General features: G+C 28.1%; 1 protein-coding gene across 1 annotated transcript; it reads right to left on the bottom strand.

Annotated features, from left to right (window-relative positions):
• Nucleotides 1–4,649: 4,649 nt before the first annotated feature.
• On the bottom strand, nt 4,650–9,432 carry LOC112600193 (proteasome activator complex subunit 3-like). Its single transcript, XM_025347363.1, has 2 exons — nt 9,332–9,432; nt 4,650–5,498 (listed from the first exon to the last, which is right to left on the bottom strand). Exons 1-2 carry the CDS (start codon nt 9,350–9,352, stop codon nt 4,740–4,742), a joined length of 780 nt encoding a protein of 259 aa, XP_025203148.1. The 5' UTR covers nt 9,353–9,432; the 3' UTR covers nt 4,650–4,739.
• Nucleotides 9,433–22,180: the final 12,748 nt, after the last annotated feature.

The following is a 22,180-nucleotide window of genomic DNA, read 5'->3' as shown; positions in this document are numbered from 1 at the left end:
ATGATGAATTTGTTCAAATTCAGATTTTCGGAATTTTTAAGTTTACTCAAAGACTATATTTTAAAATAATTATGTGCTTATAATTACATTTCAACATTTGTACAATTTAAAGGTTGTCCTGTGGTTTAAAAAACTACCCTTTTTGTTATGAGTTGTTAAGCAGATTATTTGTTTGAAAATGTTAATGTATAAATAGTATAATGTACATATATAAATCGAAACTTGAACGAGTAGTTTCCAAAATATTAAATTTTAATTAATTAAGAATTAGGATAATAACTCATGCAAAAGTTTGATGTTATCGGGAATACGATTATTTATTTATTTAAATTTTATAGTACTAGTATTATCTCAGTGTAGTAGGTAATAAATTACTTTAGTTCATTCAAATATGTATACACATAAGGTGATTCAAAATGAATGTCAGAGTCATTTTATTATATAAATATAAAATATTCTGACGTTGATCTAATGTATGATCTACCGGTTGTTGATGATCTACATTTTAAAGTTTACGATATGACGGGTCGTCTACCGAAAGAATTTACGACATAATTTCCTGTAGATATACTGTATAGCTTAATAAACGTAAAAGTTATCGATGAGTTACAACTTAAAAATATTTAAAGCTTAGATGAGTGGAGTAGTTGAGTAGTAGACCAACATTTAGTGGGGTATTCCCGTACACTCCTCATCAAAATTGTATATAATTATATATTGTGTTGCAAATTTGATGCAGTGGCTGATCACGCGAAAACCAGCGATGTTTTATTATAAAACAAAAATAATATAAGTATATATATATATGTATTATTTGTAAAATAATATAATAGTTGTAAACTTGTAGCTACAGTAAGCTGTAAGTGTTTACTTAACCTGATCAACAAATTATACATGGCCAATGGCGTTAAAATAGAAAAGGTCAATATATTTTATGTCACCAATTAATTTTGACCAATAAAGTTTTGATTGTATACTACTTACATAATACACACCAGTGGAGTTTAAAACGACATTTTTTCCGTTCGTTCAAACTTCGGTATAATATCTTCTTTCGCAGAATTAACGGTGGCAAAAATTATTAGAAATTAACAGCATTAACAAATCGATTTCAAAATATTTATGAAACAAACTTTTTTATTTGCGGGTAGGCAGCAATAAAATGGTGTCCATTGGTAAGTAGCGATTTGTACAGACATTCTTGCCAATAACGCACGCGATACACGCACCACAATTAGGTATACATAGTTTGCAAACATCACATTATTTATAAATTTCACGCACAGACGTCCGTTTCGGTTTCGAAAATATATAAAATATTTACTTCATGCAATGCTGTAGTGTAGTATAATACAGGGAATATTAATTTTATATACGCGTACAATATTATTATTATTATTATTTAATATTTATTATATAATGGGCAATGGTCTATGGCGATGGCCGATGAAAATTTTTTTACATCAATCGAATGGTTCCCAATGTTCCCATATGATATAATAGTGTGGTTGTATTGTACTGAAAATTACAGTGGTAAGGGCTAGCAGCTCGAACAGGATTATGTTTTTGTAAATACTTTAAAGGTCGTATCTTTTATACAAGGCGATAAAACGTGCGTGTCAGTAATATTTTTTAAATTCGTTACTGGACGCGTATAATATTATTATGAGTATACCCATCTGTTATATTTTTACGCGTATAGAAACAATATGGGACATATATACGGTAAAAAGATTGTTATCATTACAATAGTATATATTATTGTCTATAATTTCTCATATTTGGTCATTATTATATTTTTTCTGGTATATAATATATACCTACACAGTCACGGCAGACGATTTGCGTTTTTTCGAAAAAAATCATAAAACGAAGTGGATGAAAACTATAAAAGTAAAAATATTTAATGAATATAAATCTAACATAAAAAATATATAGACTATACAACAAAAAAATTATAAATATTTTCATTCTATGGAAAGTTAATTAGATAATTTTTATTTTTAATGTACTTTTTTATTATTATTTATAAAATTCATTATTGGAATTTGATTATTTTATTTAATGTGTTTTAAATATTAATAGTTAATGATTTGACATAACTATTTTTAATTTATAAAAATATTGCTACTATATTATAGTATTATCAATCTTTTAAACTATTTTTATTTTTTTTTTTTTTATTTGAATTTTTTGCCTATTGGTTGGTTTTTTATCTATTTTTATATTGACATTAAAATATCAGACATTTTTCCCAAATACTTGTTCAAAATTTGATATTTAATCAATTGTCATTTATTTTAGTTCGCACGGTTTTACATTAACTGTTATTAAAAAACACAGATGCCATAATGTGCATATATTATTATACTATTTTAAATAACGTATTAAAATTTTTAGCAAATTTTAAAACTAACACGCGGTAGTACTCTGGGATAATAATTTATAATTAAAAATTTTAACTCGTTAATATACTAAACTCAAAAAAAAAATCGGGAACAAAGACCCGAAAAAAATAAAAATATATATAAGGTACCTATATTTATGTATATTCAAATTCATCTACGGCGAGTATAATTCAGAAAGTGACGGCAATCGGTTTTTTTTTTTTTTATATACGTTTATACAATTTAGCAGATACCATAAATAACAAACAACGTCGTGCAGGTTTGCGGATTCCACGAAATCGTCGTGAACAACGCTGCGTAACCAAATTATATATGCATGCGGGATATACAACACCACTGGTGTCGAAACTCTTCGATAACAGAAAATATATTTATATCGACTTAAATCCCAAAGTCTGGCTCCGAAGTACACTGCAGATTATAATGCACATTTTAACACCTGAAAAAACTTCATCTAACGTATATACAATTAATTTTCGACTGGTGTTTACACATATTTTTGTCAACAACATTATTAGACGAACAGTGAAAAACTATTTACTATAAGCTAGTGTTAATAACGGTAACACCGATAATACTTTATGCTGGTTATTAGCTGATACCGATAAAACGAAAATATACCATCATGCACCAGCCCTATTGTATAGGCTACGACTGTATTTCGTATGTGTCCCAAGAGTCTGATATCAAATTAATACCCCTGTGTCAAAACAAAAGGACCATGAGTTCATAATTCACAATATAATTATATGCAAAATAAAATGTGTACAAAAAGTTATTCAAAGTATACACAATAAAGAAAAGCAATGGTTATAACTTATAAATAATTGATCAGTTAATAAAAGTAAATAATAATTACAATACACTTATCTTACATAATTATAAAAATTAATAGAAATAGATACATATTTATTTTTCTTAAATTTATTTCAAATCGTGCTGTTAAATAATACAATACATAGTTACAAAACTAAAATTATCAATAACTACTAAAATTCATAATATCTAATTAATATTACAATAATAATGGAAACATTTAGTACCTTAGTACACGTTAATATTTTATTCTTGCCGAAATAAAGTTATAATTTTTTTTTTTTTTAAGAATTTTGAAATTTTTATTATTAAGTCTAACAGTAACTATAATAATATAGCATTTTGGATCGAAATATGTGGATTGTGTTAATTTTTTGTACATTTTTGGTACCTACTTTGATACATTTGTTTAGTATATTAAAACGTGTACATTTTATTTAAACGAGGTTTATTCAGTAATATAGCAGTTCTTTTATTATTAATCTTAATTCGTATTATACAAGACAATCTCGATTAAATGGCTTATTATAAAAAATAATATATATATATCTGTATAATATAAAAAGTATAATTCACTAAGTATGCTCATGATTCATCCCTATTCTCTGCGATAATAAATGTATTCGAAGTCAGAACTTTTGTAATTTTTAAATGTTCTTAAAGACCACATTTTCAAATTATTGAAATTGTTAGTGTTACTTCTGTTTTTAAAACGAAAATTCTTCCTTTTATCATTAAAATTGAGTAAAATGACAAGTCAGAGGTGCAGTGATTTCTTTTCATACGAATGTTATAAAACAGATAATGATCACGATAGCAACGTGGAAAATGATATGATACAATATTTTATCAGCTTGACTGCAGTTCGGTATTCCTAATTATTAGTTACTAAACATGCCGACCTAATATACGTACTACAGCGTGGTTACGGACTGATAATTTCAGTATTTTGCGTTGACACAATTTTGCGTGTCGCAATAATAATGTTTAGTTTTGTTTTGTAAGCCATACTCCAGCCGTTGCACATTATATATATATAGATTATATATTATATATTAGGTATATTTAATAGATACGTATCATAAAAAAAACTATATAATACGTGTTTGGACCAATAGCAGATCATGTTTTTTAAAATGGTTTCGTTACCGTTTGTAAATTTGTGGAATACGCTTGAATTTAATTTATATACAAAATTCTTATAAATAGGTACCTAATACATATTTTCTTTGATAATATTTGTACTAAAGTGAAAAATATAATACATACATAAGTATGTAATATTAACTATATTTTAAGCGAAAAGTTATAAATTTTTATTTTAGTTATTCAGTGATGACCTACTAATTATTTTTAATTTCACGATTAGGAGAAGTGAATGCTTTTTTTTTAAATGTTGACACATAAATACAAAGATACGTTTTATTTTTTAACACAAATCTAAATATTTTAAAAGATCGATATAAAATTAGATGTAAATTAAAATTCAAAAGTTTTAGTATGATACTACTGCGCTTAATATAGACAGTTTGAGGACCGTGGATTTTTTATTTTTTCAAAGTTCTTGATGATAACATCGTGTAATACTGTATAGCAATAATAAATTTGACGCGTGATTAAGTAAAAGTCGATGTTTTGTTTTTCGTCAAATTCTTTAACAGCAACCCGGTAGTCTTCTATAAATGGGTACTTCACTACTTTAGTAATGAGTTTTCCACGATACTCATAATAGCGAGACAATTTTCCAAAATACATTGTTGCTACTGACTCAATCAGCTGAATCAATGAAAGAATACTTGTTTGAATGTATACTCCAAAATTATTGTCGGATTCAGTTTTTGGTATTGACAATGTTACCCACATTTTTAAAACACGATTATCTTCAAGTAATTGTACGATATTGGATTTAATAATTTCAAAAAATTCAGTTACATTTTTATTGAACGGTATAAGCATTTGTCCTAGAACAGTATCATATGGAGTTTTCCCGTCTGCATAATTTTTAACATTGTTTTTCAGTTTAGCAATAATTGTGGTTATATCGAATTCACATTCTATGTTATTTGTCGGAGTACAAGACTCGGGCTTGTTGAGTAATTCGTAAAAATATACTAATCGTTCTGGAATTTTTTGAAAAACAATAATTTCAGCGTCAATCTTAAATGTTTCATGAAATTCTTTAGTTTTCATAGTAGCTTCATTTTGGTCCATGGTTTTCCTTGAGTGAATTACGTTCTGATGAATAAGGGATGGAAACGAGTCGATTATAGTATTCTAAAACGTAATAAAATACCGCATGGTAAATCAAAAAAATAATATTTCATAAAACAAAAATAATCACCAAGAGAAACGAGATAATATTAAATATTATTCCACAAATAATATTTTTTAATTAGCAATATAAATTAAAAGTCTGAATGACAATGTTAGTAAAGACGAAGAGTAAGTAATATACTGATAATTTAAGCAACTTCCTCTGCATGATTTTTGGATCAACTACTTCACTAATTTAAAAACATACAGGAAATATTAATTCCTGCGGAAAGTAAGTTGGTGCCTACTTAGGTATCGAAAGCTATCAGAATTGAATAAATATTTTTTATAAATTAAATTAGGTATCTCCTATATAAAAAAAACGAATTAAAATTTAAAATAAATCAGTATGACGAATAATAGTGAAAATAATTATATTTAATAATAACATATGTAATACTAAGTTACATATTTATAATATAATAAAGAAACACAAAAGTTGACTTAAAAATTTAGTAGAATCTGTTGGAGGGCTGGAATAGATGATTCGCTTCGTATTTATTTAGTAGGTATTAATGTATATACTTATTGATACAAAAATAATACTTAATACCTATAATTCTAGTTATTTTTCTTAAACTAAATAAAAAGTACAATAATGAACACTTATCAGTCATTATAAAATATATATTAAAAATAAATAACATTATTGTATAATATACATAATAGTACCAAACTGAACAACAAAACGATTTGGCCGATAAATAGCATCTAGCGATAATGATTACTTGATTTCGTCTTTAAAGATGATAATGACGTGTTTCATTTATATTACTTATATAATATATAATATGCTTGTTATAATGACATTTCATGGAAGTCCCAATACTGTTATAGAATAATGGCTACAAATCAACTTTTAAAATTTTAAATAACAAAATATATTTATTCGGCCATTCATTAATCAGTTGATCACTTAAATAAAATTATAATAAAATTTTTAATTTTTAATTATTTTAGTATACATATTTTATGACATATAATATTATATAATTATTCAATGTCGATGGTGGAATACAATTGGACAGAAACATATTATTCATATTTAAAGGTAAAATTAAGAAGTTAACGTAACATGATGCATAGCCAAAAAATATAGCAATTGAGTCTGCAACCAAGAAAACGAAAATATGATATGTATTAATTATTTACGTAAATAACTACAGCATGACATCGTTTTTAACATTTTTAAGGCTTTCGTTGTATAAAAAAGTAGTAGTGTTATTACTAGCATATTTTATGGGATGGGAATTTGGTATTTTATTTTTAATTATACCTGTAGAGATTTATGTTACAATCTTCCACATAATTCTATGTAAAAATGAGAGGAAGATTATTTTATTTTTAAGTTTTGAGGAACTTTTTAAGTATTTAAATATGGATATAATTGGTATCTACTTATTATATTTTAAACTTAAGGATTTATTTGGATTCAGTTGGTATGCATCCGACGTTATATGTTAACACTAGCTTATACGTATAGTTAGGTACTATGGTAGTAAACAGTTACAGTTACAAAACCATTTGTTAAATATTTTTACCTTTCAAGACAGTGGCGTATATAGGGGGGGGGGTTTAGGGGTTCACCCCCCCCCCCCCCACGGAAATGTATGGTTGGTATTGGCCTTGATTTTGATTGTTATAATATTATATCATATTATTTAATATTATTATTATTATTATAATATAATGTCAGGATTTCTATGAAATACTACAAGATAACGACGCGTCGTAAGTCGTGATGGACCGCTGCGAGTTGTCGACGGTCTATATACATATAATATATAGTTAGTATAGAAGTCTGTGTTCAATATACGACGATAATCTAAAGACGAAATTATCGATATTATTATTTCTTATTATTTGGTTGTTAATTATTATGAAGAACCAGACAAACAAAATTTAGTTTGTTTTCGGATGTCAGTTGTTTCGTTAAGTGTCGCGTGTGTAACAAAATATTAATTATTAAATATGGCATCACAACCTTCATTATTACATTTTTTTAATAAAAAAGTAGCTGTGACTGAGCCTGAAAAACATGATGATAATCCTTGTTCATCCACTACTATCAATAATAGCAAAATTGATAGTAATACTGATTTAAATGAATTAAATGTCTATAATTATTAAAATAAAGTTAGTTTATAATATTGATTAGGTAAATAAATTTTTTTTAACCCCCCCGGAAATTAATTTCTATATACGCCACTGTTTCAAGAGTTTTTTCTCGCTATGCAACCATTGTGCGTCGATGACCATCCCAAATAAACATGATGGCTATGGGAACGGATTCAAAAATCTAATCAATACCTTAAAGTTTAGTATTCAATAAAAATTAAAAGATAATTTGCAATCCGTATTTCAAAAAATATCGTGGATTAGTCTCCCAAATTCGTGGTCAATTCGAATGTGTAGGCCTTAATCCGGGGCTTGTATTTATGCTTTTATAGAATCTATAGTGCAAAATATCTATAATATTATGTTACATAATGATTAATTTGGAACGTCATGATTTTGATACAATTGCGCGTATTTACGTGAATATAATATATACGTACAATGCGTTAAAGTTAAGAAAAAAATCAAACAATTTAAAAACAAAGCCGTTGTGTAACAACACAATGATTCACGAAAATCAGACTGTATGCAATATAAGATTGTCGGGTTAAGAAAATATTTATGCGGGCAACAAAATAATTATTTAAAACCGATTTGAACGCGGTGAGAGGGGTGTGGAGAGAATAAAAAAAAAGCGTAACTGCATATGTGTATTATAATATAACACAATATTATTATAGATATATTATATATAATATAATATATAATACGTTTCAGCAGCAGCAGTATATATGTATACAAAAAGCGTATAAATGTAAAACAAATGCAGACACGTTTAAAAAACAAAATAAATAAAAATATACCAGTTTGTTTAAATTAAATGAAACCGTGAGCGCGCGCACGTATAAGAAAGCGTGTATCGATTGTATATAAATTATACCCGATACCGACTATAATATTATTTATAATATTATTACCTATCTTAGGTAAGGATGATTTGGGTTGGACGAATGGTTCTTCTTTATGATATATTATAATATTAAATAAAATTTCAAATTTGTGTCCAATTATGATTATCAAATACAGTAAATTCAATTTGCACAATAACTTTAAAACAGGAATAACAGCTGATATTGACTTAGAAATGTAAAACGTCATCGAAGTCTCATGGTCGTCAAACATAAAATTATTAAGAAAGGTGTCAAAAAATAGAACAACGTATAACAATACCGAAATACTGCGTTTCTCGAACGAATCAAAATAGAACAAGAAGTTATTATGATTTAAAGTAATTGCTGTTCACTGTTAAACTAATCACGAAAATAAATAAGGTTAATTGTAATAGGTACATTCTACATATGTAATCGCGGTATTGATTGATTCTATAGAAGTATTTAAAACATATTTTTCTTACAATCTATGATAGGTAATTGATAATATTAAAGTGGAACTTGCATGTTTAATAGACTGACAATTCCTAATCGTTATTATTATATATATATATATATATTATGTCTGAAAGTTAAAAATAATATAATATAATAAAACAACTTATACTTAAGTGAATAATTAATGTCGTCAAAGTAATTTACCGCTGTAAAATCGTACGATTTTAGAAACGGATTAATCCGTTGGTATTTATTTGAAGAAAAAAAATAACAAGTGACGCGATAAAGCAAAATCGTAATTAATTAATTAAGCCTTAAGATTATTATCGAGACCGTGTGTATACTCACGTTAGAGTAGGCCGCATACATTTAGAAGTGGTCTGCAATAAATATTGATCGCGGGATTCGACGAGTCGTCTTGAAGTTCCGATAACTGCACGACAGATGACGACAGGACTACGACTGACGGACGACGGTCGTCGATTTCCGTTCGGTTTTCACGATAATCATAAAAGATAATAAACCGGATGTGACAATAACAATTACTGTCGTTAGTAGTGCTATACTATAGTCAATAACAAAAAAAAGTAGTAAATTTTTATCAGCATGCCGATTGGTTATTGTAAGGAAAATCTTTCACTGATTTTTCTTAATAGTGTTGACCTAAAAATCCATATAATCCATATAAACAATCCTAACCATAAAAAATATTTGAAACCAAATATGATTACAATTTACTAAGAATTGTTTTTAAATACCATAAATCGAGTATTCTTTGCTGTTACGAATAATTGTCGTCGTTTTAGCTCTACGCGCCCCTGGCCCACTCTGTATAATATACAATATTAATTGGTCTAATGAATAAAAACTTGTAACAACGTACCTCCTGTCGAGTTGCGAGCATAAATATTTATTATGGCATATCTGATTTCGTAATAATTATATGCAAGGTGAAAAAAAGTATTAAAGACTTTACGGCGCATGATCTATTTAACTTAAGACACCTATTATTTCAGTAAACACTAACTTTTTTGAAAATATATTTTACATAATTATTTAAGTTGTTACAAAACAACATTTAAGAAAAAATAAATAATTTTAGTATTTTTTTCGTTATCATTTAAAATTTTTTTTTCTCTTTTGAAAAAGTACATACAATTTTAATTTTATATTCTTAAACAGAGATAATATTTTGATCAATAAAAATCTAATTTTGGACTAGTAGATCATTATTTATATATATTTGAAGTTTAGATATGAGCGTATAGTGGTCCAATATTTTGTAGGGTATATCACTACTCCATTCATCAAAATTTTATAACCTTACGTTGAAACTCATATTAATTTATTCGTTCAAAATTCGATTTTTATGTATCGAATAGGAATTAAAAACACATGTTGGCCTTGTTATTTAAAAAGATAAAAAAAATAATAAAAATAACTATAAATTATATTTCTTGGAAAAATTTTTTTAATGATTTAAAATTATGTAAAATATTTTTTTTTAAAACGTGAAATTATAAGTGTATTACATTAAATTAGATCACTCGGTATACATTTTAATGTATACGCACACGAACGTAATGAAACGCGATAATAACATGTAATACAATTATGACCCAATCTAATCAAGTCACGCTTGTGAACACGGTGTTTTTCGATATCCCTCCTTCTCGTCGTCGGCAGTGTCGACGATATTTTATTTCCGCGCGCGATCGAAAGTCGTTTGACCGCAGTCGAACTGCATCGCGGACAACAACAATAATATAAAATACGATAAATAATAACGCTCAGAGGTTATGGGTGTAATCGTATGATGGGCGTACCTAACTTATAATAATATACTGTGTTTTACTAAACGATGTTATTATTGTTGCGCAGTGCAGGGGGGAGTAGATAGCCGTTAAATTTTCTATGATTTCGGGACAATAAATAACTTCAGTTTTTGGTATTCTATAGATAGATTTCAGAGTTTCTGATTTTAATTGTAGTCAATTCTTCCCCATCGGCCGTCACCGTTTATTTTCATTTCACAAACCATTTTTTATTAAATCGTCCTCTTTTTAGTAGGTATATACAACAACAACAAAAGTTCTCCAATTAAATAAAATGTTTTACCGTATATATTTATATATTGCAGAGATCGACATGTCCGTCAAGTTAAATGCTGAACCGGCACATTACAAAAAGACAGTCAATCAATTTATATTAACAATTAGCGATCCGATATGTTTTAGCAAAACATTTTTAGATTTTGTTAGAATACCTGTATCTGCCGGTAGAGGTTCCAAATTCAATTGCAAAAATACTTAAATAATTCGTCCGAATTAATACATCGAATTAATTAAATATCGCTAATTTTAGAATCCACCTACCATAGTATGAGAATAACTCAATCGATTGCGTATAGCACGCGGATGGTTTATTTTTGATTTTTTGAAAACTTTATGTAAACTACAAGTGCACCCCTACGTTTCAAACAGGCAGTGATATCGTTTTTGGACACACAAATTACACAGAATATTTTCTGGACACTGGACAAAAATGGAACGAATCATAATAACCGTATTACACATACGCACTAGAAAACAATGCCCTATCGGCCGCGTATTCGTGCAGTGCTCGGGGTAAAGTCATTTTGGGCCGATTATACGGTACGAAAAAAAGGAAATCGAACGACGGCGCGGGCTTCCGGAATAATCCTCGTTCGGTCGGTCCGAAAACAGCGACCAGGCAAAGAATATCGCTTGTATTTTACGTCTTTTTCTTTCCCTGCTTATATTTTCCTACACACCATATATAAATGTATATAATATTTGCGATTCACGCATATACGACTTATTGCCGCCACTTACGCAGTGATACATATACCGCGATCGTATAATAACGAGACGCCCTCGCGCCGGACCCGATCGGCTGGAAAATCGATTTTCCTCCGCCGACGTCGTTTGGTTTCTTGTATATAAAATAACCCGTATTAGTCACGTCCGGCGCGTTGTCCGGCGCAACTATCTATGCGCGTTTATATACAGGACGAATTGTGGTACACAGTTTTTCATGTGCATTTTTCGTACTACCACGGGGTTTGACAATTAGTTTTTTTGAGAACGATTTGAAAAGATATCGTCGAGGTCTAGAAATAACAATTATAAATATTTTAAAAGTTACGATTGGTACATTTATTTTTGTTTTAGAAACGAAATTTTACGGTGTAAGTAAAATTAAATTGATGAAATTTAAATAAGGTTTAAACCATTTAAGATCCCTCTACAAGTTTCTACACGAAGACAGAAGCGTCTAAAAAGCAAACATTTAGAGTTCGTGAACCCAGGGATAAATAAGAAAAATATTGTTGGCGGTCTAGCATTTCCCTTCTACGGTTCCCATAACGCTTATACTTCAGTCAAATGTATATATTCAACCATGCCGAGGTGAAAACTGCACTTTACAATCGCCCTGTATAATACAATATATAGGTTTACACGTTTTCAGTTCCGGATACTGCTATACAGCGAAGGGCGTTCGAGCGCGTTGTATAATAGTATAATATGTTTAAGTCGTGTGCACATATATATTGTACGACACGATCGTAAAAACCATTTGAACTAAATCCCGAGCGTTTGATTTTTTTTGGTCTGTTGATCCCTGCAAGGTCCGAGACACTATATACATACATGCACTGCAAGTGCGTCGCGGTAGTAAACGTACTGGTACGCAGTGGACCTTATACTTATATAAAACGACCCGAACGAGTTTTAGCCGAAAAAGTCGTTTTCCGCAGCGATTATTTTCTTTCCGTGGTCTTCTCGAATAGAATGTGACGTTTATATATTAAACTATAGTAAGCCGCGCGTAAACTTGCGACTCCTTCACTGCAGATTATCTCGAAAAACGTATTATTTATAAATATTTTGCGTGCAGAACAATGTGTGTGCAAATACAGTAGTGTCTCTCTCATATTTTTAATTCTTGTAATTCAAAGATTAAAATATTTAAATTGTTCAAACAGTATACGTCTTGTATACATTGCAGTGTGTGTACGATAATTTTGTTCATGATTTCTATAATTCAAGCTTATACTTGTTAAGATTTATTATGGTTATATTTTAATGCTTATTTAACGGTTACTTATAATAATTGTTATTAATTATTGTTTATTCAATATTTATAAAGGGAATTAACTAAGTCTTTAGAGAGAGGGGAGGGTGTTAAAAAGCAATCACGTTAAAGATAACAAAAAACAAAAAAAAAAAAATGTAAAACTAATGATCAATATCGTTTATTAAAAATGTCGAGAAGAAAATGTTTGATATAGCACGGGCAAACGGTCAAACATGTAAAAGTTAGATGCAAAAGATAGAATATAATGTAGGTATGTACAGGGTTCAAATGTTAAGAATCTGTGATTAAATTTCTCCCACGATTTGACCAAGTAAAGCTTAACATAAAACTTCCATAAGTTTTTGTTCTCATTAAATACTGACTTCTAAAATAGATTCTATTGGTTGTTATTTAATACTATCCAATGGTAAAATAGTCGTTTTGTTACATAATATATTACAGTAAAAATATGTGTTTCAATGGTGAATAAAACAACATGTCAATTTTATGGTTTGCAAAAGTTTTTACTTATCGTTTTCACTGTGATAAAAATATAAAAACAAAAGTTTATTTTATTATTTTTTTTCTCCAAGTTTTATTAGAAATTGTTATGGCAAAAAAATATTATAAACTTTTAACTGATAAGATTATATATAATTAATTCAAGTTACTTTATCTTTAAAAAACTTCCAAATTGTGCAACAATGTTTTGATTTAATTGTAATAAGTAATAACGTTTAATTTTTATTTAACGTATTGAAATTAGATTGAATTGTAAATAATTAAAAATAAAAACAAACATTAAACTCATACCCTGCATAGTTTTAAACATAATTATTATTAGAGCTGTGAATTAAATGTACTAAAAAATTTTGAAAACAGAAATTCAGATTTATATGCATTGGAAAAATAAAAAAATGAATAAAAAATGTTAAAAATTTAATTAAAAATAAAAATGTGAAGCAAAAGATTCAAAATTGAATTTGTTGTTAGACAATTTGAACTTTTTACTAAGAAAGTTAAGTTTTACGTTAAGCTAAAAGAATAACTTTGTTAAAAACCCATAGCCCTTATTATTATAAAATGGCGGCACTAAACTGTTATAGTATGTGACGTTAATAAATAATGTAAGTATCTATTTGTGACATCATCTGTGCAGATTGAGAGCGAAAAAATGATTTCGTGTAAAAAAGAAAAGCGAAAACCGCGAAAGGATCGATACACATTACGGAACGCGTGTAGTGTGTACCAACTATGTACCATGCGTGTATGTGCGTGTATGTGCATGGGTATGCTGTGAAAATGGCATGTGTTGATCATTAAAAAAAAATACGAGGTCGACGATTTACGACCTTTCGCGTACGGAAAAAACGGAAAAAAAATATTGAAGTTTGTACGCTATTATAATATAATATACAAATACTCACGCGTAGCCGCGTATGTATATATATATATAAATCTATATACATGTGATATCATATGGCGACCGGTTTTCGTATTATTGGCGTGCGGGAGACGACGACAACGGAGGAGACGACTACCACCGCGACATAACCATAATATTGAAGTATTACCTCCGCGTAACAATAATTAGTGTACGAATTTAAATACTAAAACTTAAAAATCGAGAAAATTGACTCAAAAAAATATAATTTAACGCACTAATTATATCACGACCATTTAAAAAATTAACTTAAAATCTGTTCTTAATATACTCTTTAATGTCCAAATAAAAATTTATATATTTAAAATTGAATAGCGTATTTTGATGATGATGCAAATCGTAAATAAAACGATTGATCTTAAGTAATAAATTTATAGGTAATCTGCATGTACGTAACACATGTTTTATTTGTATTATCCAGTTGTCATGTAGGTATACTGTTATTGTTGTAAAGCTGTCACGGCTTTTGTCTGACACAAAGTGGATAATTTAAGTTACATATTTGTCTTTCATTAAATATATTTACACTTATGAAATAATCAAAAAATTACTTCAAAATTTAAAATATATATAGTTTTTGTTAAAATCAAAATAATTAAAAAAAATGCAAATTAAAAGTTATATTATTGTTTTATACTGTTATATTATCAATTATGATACAAATTTTAAACTCGAAAATATTTTAGAATATTCAGAAATTTTCATGACGCCGTAAGTAATTGCAGTTGTAAGGTGACCAGTATATTTTAAACATCTAATTACAAAGCTTAAGTTAAAGCTTTCATTTTTAACATATAATTATTAATTGTCACATTTTAAACACAATGAGAACAATAATTGTTTATACTAGGTACATGACAATGAGATGTAAATAAATATTTGAAGCAATAAAACCAATACAAATTTTCTTACAACTTAAAAGTGATTCAGTTATCCACAGTTGTTCTATGCAATAAGCAATTAATTTAATATTTGAAACGTAAAGTCGGTTAAGGTTTTTCTTTTTTATTTATATTCAACAATAGTAACGTTAAACAAAACTCATCGTAATAACAAACCATAAAGGACAAATAAAATATTGTAAATAAATATTTATCTACCTCTAAATGTAATTATAAACTTACTTTTTTCTAAAATTTAGCTATTCAAATTTCAATGTATTAATATGCGTGTAAAATGTCACTTCCGTTGGACACTGACATGCTGAAAAAAGCACATTACTTTTTCTTTTTTGGTGAATTCTTTCCTGTTACGCTGACCAACGCATCTATTTCTGTACTAGCTGTAAAAATTAATTTATACAATTGGAAACGATGCGTGTGTGTTGCAAGTGGTTGGATTTTTGCGTTTAGTTAGCGGTGAGAATAATGAGAGCCCGCACTGCCACGAATCTCTCTGCATACCGCGATGTCGTGGGAAATCGATATAATATTATTATTATTTTTATAATATATTATATTATACAATTCTCGTACAAGAGGAAAAATAATAACGACGGTCTCGCGCGCTGAGAATATTATTATTATTATTAAACGATAATAATAATAATAATAATAATAATAATCAACGTCATAATCGTAATCGTTAAATCGCGTTTTTAAATGTTTTTTTTTTTTTTTTTTAATAACAGTTATAATAACGGCAGTACACGTCGATATCGATTTTAAGGAACATACACAGCGTTGTATTATACAGCGCATATACCCGGTTATGGGTATTAGGTACGTATCGGTGCGGGTTATAATTATAATCGGAAAGGATAGGATAATATCGTGTATGGAGGTATATATTATAATATAATATAATATAATATACTACGTATATTAGGTACCTACCTAAACGCACTGCAGCGTTATGAACGTTATAAACGACGGTGCGACAACGGTGTGGGAGGAGGAAAGTGTTTATGTGTACAACACGACGACCCCTTCCGCGCGCGAACCGTATAGTCTTCGCCCTTTTTCGTCGGAATATACACGCGCGCGTTTTACATAATAATAATAACAGTACACCTATACACACATAATTTTGTTATTAGGTATCGTAAATACATACTTTATAATTATTGAGTACGGCGGGTAGGTATTATGTACATATTAAACATATATATTTATATATATATATATACCTATTATGCGTTGCTCTCCGCCGCTGCATATATAATATGTATATAGTTAATAACGATAATATCGGCAGGACTAATCATTATTAATACGTATATCATACATCATAGTATACTTATGTTTTATGGTTAGTGTTAGGATTTCAATGTATTTGCATTTTTTTGTCACGATGACGTACTTTTCTGCAATACATTTATTTTTCTGCTGATTTTTTTTTCAATTTTTATCAAATTTTTTTTATCTATTTTTAAGAATAATAATATGACAACCTAATTTATTTATACATTTTTGTTTCAGGTTGAATTCTTGCAGGACAATAATAAACTAAATCATGTACCTACCTAACAATTTTTTTTTAATTCGACATCTATCAACCTGTATTTTTAATTGCATTTTAAAATTTTTTTGAGCATTAAAATTCGATTTTTAGTATAACTAGGATTTATAAAATTATAATACTATATGTACACGAGTATTCGTCACGTACATGATATTACAAAGGATGGGAATTCAACGATTTCATGATTATTGATAGATTTTAATTTTGAATACAAAATTATACAAAAAAAATTATTTTACATATTTTATACGTTATTATATAAATGCGTATAACTGTTTTAATGTTTTTATATTGCAAATTTGGCGTTTTTTTATTAATATGATAAAATATTTGAATATGAATTGTTTTTAAATTTTTTTTCCTATAAAGCTTGTTTTTTTTTTGTTTTTTTAAATATTTTTTTAATATTTTACATATATTATTTGGTGTCTTTTAAGAAGTGATAAACATAATTTTTAATATATTTTATTAACTTAATTTTGCATATATTTTTAGTTATGGGATATTTGGTGCATATCTTTTGTCATAAATTATGACTCATAATATACATATTTAATTTCTATATTTTTGAATACGGAAGTGCATGCATATTGCCTAGTTTTTAATATGTTTAAAAATCATAGCTTACGATATTAATACTATTAAAATTATCATTTATAATTAAGTGTTTTTTTTTTCTTTGCGCAAACCAAATAACAATATTATAATAAACGATTTGACTTTTAAAAAACAATTTTAGTATTCCATTCATGTCATTCTAAGTATCTTGAACCAAAATATATTTCAGAAATTAGAAATTGAAAAAAAATAAAACAAACGTAGTAGATAAATGATAATTTCTAATGCTTAACGAAAAAATATCACCAACCATCGCATGTATAATTGTTAAGACATAAACTGTAGATAATAGAAAATCCGCACACGATTTAGAAGAGTGCAATTATTATTATCATGATTTATGATGGCTAAGACTGGGCATCAGTTAAAAATTAAATTTGCAAGTTGAAATGTTTAATTAGTTTTAATCAAGTCATACAATAACAAAATGATTATTAATTTATACTTTTTTGACGTAGGTTAGGTTAGGTATTTTGTGTAATATATTAATTATTCTATGCGCGTCATTTCAGAATTTAGCACGGAATTCAAAAAAATTAATTACCAACCATAATCAGAGCTGTTTGCAACATATAGGTAGGTACTCTCAGGTTTAAACTAATGTTTATAAGACACCGTTACTTCTTTAATAAAAATGAAAACTAGTAAGTGCGTATATAATACAAAATAATTATTAGTAATCTTTTAAATTAAAAACGATATAAGTCTAAAACTATCATAACGAAATGTTACAGATACTATTGTATTGATACGACTACTAGGTCATTTTAATATAAAACTAACACAAAATTGAAACTGTTGAATACAATCAACTTGCATTGTTGTCATTTTGTATGATGGAGTCGCGGAGAAAATACATGCACGCGTAACATATTCTTAAAAAACAGAAAATATTTATTCAAATATTTGATCTAAATAGTAAATATATGAATATTAAAAAAAAAATGATTTACTTAAAAAGTTAAGAGTAAAAAAGGGCGGTACTCGTTTTGAGTTTCTATCGCCACAGGATAAAAAACAGGCATATATTTAAAAACATGGCCTAATAAAAATTTAAATGAATACATAAGTAGTTAAGGGAAAAGGTGGTGGATATTTCTTTGGTGAATTATGCTCACCATGTAGGTATATAATTATTTGTTATAATAGATTGTGTTATACTATCAAAAAAAGTTTCTTTGGTAGTCTCTTCCCCTCTTTTGTAATAATATGTATTTTGAATTCACTCTGATATATAACACACAATAGATTGTTTAATATGATATCTTTACTTTTTAAGTTTTTGAAAATATTTTATTAACATAGTCTGAAATCATTACAGAATATGTTTAAAAACCAATTTTTGATTGATAGCACACATTAATAATTTAAAGTAACAAAACGTTGTTAACATTAAAATTTACTGTTGAACGAGTATTCAATTAGTTATAATTGTTATAATTATTTATAGTTTAAATAAACAGCTAAGTAGTCGTGGACCAGCATTTCACAGAATAAACCATAGGTGATCGTTCTATTTTGCTTGTCGAAACTTACAAAAACTTATTACTCCAATTAACTAGTAATTTTAAATATATATAAGGTTAAAAACATATGTCGTCATAAAATATAAGAAATAAAATATGATTGTTTTTTAATATCTATGGCATCTAAGTTATAAAATTAGACGTGAACATTATCTAAACGTCCAGTCCGCTCAACAAATCGAAAAATGACGGATGCTTTGCGTTAAAGAAAGAATACTAGGTGATTAGCCATATATAGCCATATAGGTACTTAATAAAATATACAAAGAATCTCTATTAAAAAATTGTTGTAGTTCGCGGATACACACAAATGGGTTAATATTCGAGTGTATTTAATGTGAACGTTTGTCGTATATGTACATAAAATAAAATAATATTATTAATATTCAAACAGTGCACAAGCATTTCCATAAAAATCCAAGTGCAGTGTGCACGTCATAAGACACTTCAACGCATATATCATATTAAAATAAAAATATATGTATACATACCCTCCCTCATATCTGCGTATACTTAGCGTACTTGAGCGCATGCCAATCGCGGCTAGTACGCTGTTAATCGGTGTATATACGATTATCGCTATTACAATATATTATCGTAAATAAATATAGTATTACGTGTTTGTGTGTGTGATATAATGATTTACGATTTACAAGTTAGGTATGACTAATATTATTGCATTATGGTCGTCGTTGCAAACACTCACACACACGCCTGCGCTGTGGTACCGACGTGCTGCAACACAGTCGACGTAAAGTAAGTTATTTTTAAAAAAATTGACTAAATTAATTATAAAGTTATTGAAAAATATAAATTAATTTGAGCGACTTCATTTAGTAAAAAATTTAGAGAAAAATAGAAAGTTTAGTTAAGAATTTAAAGTTACTTTTTTTAAACCATGCTTACCCTCGTAATTGTATTAACTAGAAAATAGTTGATTTTTAATGTTGCCACTTACTACAGGTTGACGATGAGCACGCTAGTCTTTTTGTTTTTTCAAAGTTGTGGTCTTTTCTTTTTTCGTTTAGCAATTGATCTCCAGCACTTAACAATTGCTTTACGTACTAAATGCTCTACTTGGCAGTAGGTATTGAGGACTGTGGTAATACCTATATTTTATAAAGTTTTTTCAAGGCAATCAAAATGTAACTTACAATTATTTGTTATATATTACTAATATCTATATTATTATAATAACTAGTTTAGTTGAAAGTTATCGGAAAAAGCAACTTATTATAATTTTAATTTTAATTTTTAACTTGTTATTTTTTAGACTTTAATAAACACGATCTCGTACGGATACCGATTATATAATAGCTTCAGCGAGACGGTGTAAATATGTATACTATTATAAATAATAATTTTTAATCTATATAATTGTAATATGACGTGGTTGCGTCATAAAGTACAGTACTGTACAATATCAAAATATTATTTTATTATGATAGTAATAACAATAATATTATATTGTTTTACTGTCGTTCACGCGTACAGCGAAACGAAAATATTAACAATGCGAGAGAAATGCTTTTTGGACGATGGACATTCCGGCGGAGGGGCGAATGACGACTGTTAATTTTATTAATATGATATAGGTAATGCTCGTAGTCGCCACGAGTATCGATTTCGAAAAAAAAAACAATAATAATATAATACTGTCAATGGATTTGACGCAGTGTACCTACATACGGATATTGTACGTCACACTCAGCCACAAAAGTATACACACATACACATATTTCGCAGCACGTTTACGCGGCACTTCACACGCACGCACACTTGTAAAATCCGTTCAGGTCCGTCTACTCTAACGCACATATATATTATAGGTAATATACTTCGTATACTTATCGGGCGGATCTCGCGCGCTTCGTCTTCATCTTTGGAGGTCTGCGCCGCCGCCCGTCTGTAGATTGACCGGCGCGATAATAAACGTATATAAGTATAGCTTTATTTTGGCACTGTGTCAACGCGACTTCAGCATTTATACGGTACATATAATGTAGACATAACCTACGAGTTACGCGCTTATTGTTTTTCTTATTTTTTACTTACCGCCAAAAATCCCATAAGCATAGGGGAGCCTGCTGCAGCACGGACTCGTTAACGGTCGAACGACGCAATATAATATATTTTAAGGAGTTTTTTCGTCATTAGCGGAACACGCTTATTTTCACGAAATTTTATTTGGCATAATATGCAGGTACTGTTGACGCTGAGCGATTTCATGGCGGCACATTATTTTCAGGGTTAGAGACTTTCAAAATCTTAAAATATACCATTTTATATAATATGCTCTTAGAAACGTACAAATGTACACTATAAAATTCAATAAAATTACTAGATAAAATTTTTTTAGAAAAATACAAATTATTTTATTGATAGTACATTTTATATTGTCAATAGATTAGAAATGGTAAACCTTTTTGTATCCGTGCGTTAAATAAAAAATGTTGGTTAACTTTTATTTTCCCCACGTGTCAACTAACTTGATGATTTCACCTTTCTTGTTAAATTTAAAATATTTCTTGCAGATGACTTTTATTTTGAACATTTGTATGTCTCACTCTATGTTACAGGTCACCATCTCTACATTAGAGTTACATAAATTAATTTAAAGTTAGAAAATAATTTGCATTTTTAAAAGTTTCATTTTTATACTAGAATACATTGATGCAAACGATTATTCTATAATAATACATTCATTCCAATTAATAAAATCATACCTTATTGACCTTCACGTATTGTAATAAATCTTATAACCTAACCTAAAAATCCTAACATGTTTCGTATGGATAACTAGACTTTATAGTCTTACCTTGGCGTTGATTTATTTCAATTAATAAAATTAAAACCAAGTTATTGACTAATATTGATCAAAAAACTTCAAAAAAAAGTTTCATACTTCAAATTTTTCATATTATTATAGAAAAACATGTAAAGTAGTACGTATGTTGATCAATGTATTTGAAATTTATTATGATTGGTATACAAATGTTACAAGTCCAAACCACGGAGATAATGATGCAAATATAGATCATGAAC

Source organism: Melanaphis sacchari, unplaced genomic scaffold (genome assembly GCF_002803265.2).
Source record: "Melanaphis sacchari strain LSU unplaced genomic scaffold, SCAv2.0 Contig61_pilon_pilon, whole genome shotgun sequence".
In the NCBI taxonomy this organism is placed as follows: Eukaryota; Metazoa; Arthropoda; class Insecta; order Hemiptera; family Aphididae; genus Melanaphis; species Melanaphis sacchari.
Note: the sequence above shows the minus strand (reverse complement) of the source record. Positions and strands in the feature narration are given on the sequence as shown.

Bases quoted from the DNA above. Each gene is read 5' to 3' on its own strand.
- LOC112600193 (XM_025347363.1), bottom strand. From the start codon at position 9,352: ATGTATGCGGCCTACTCTAAC. The intron at 5,499-9,331 runs GTGAGTATACAC...ATTACGTTTTAG, and splicing joins TGTATGCGGCCTACTCTAAC to AATACTATAATCGACTCGTT.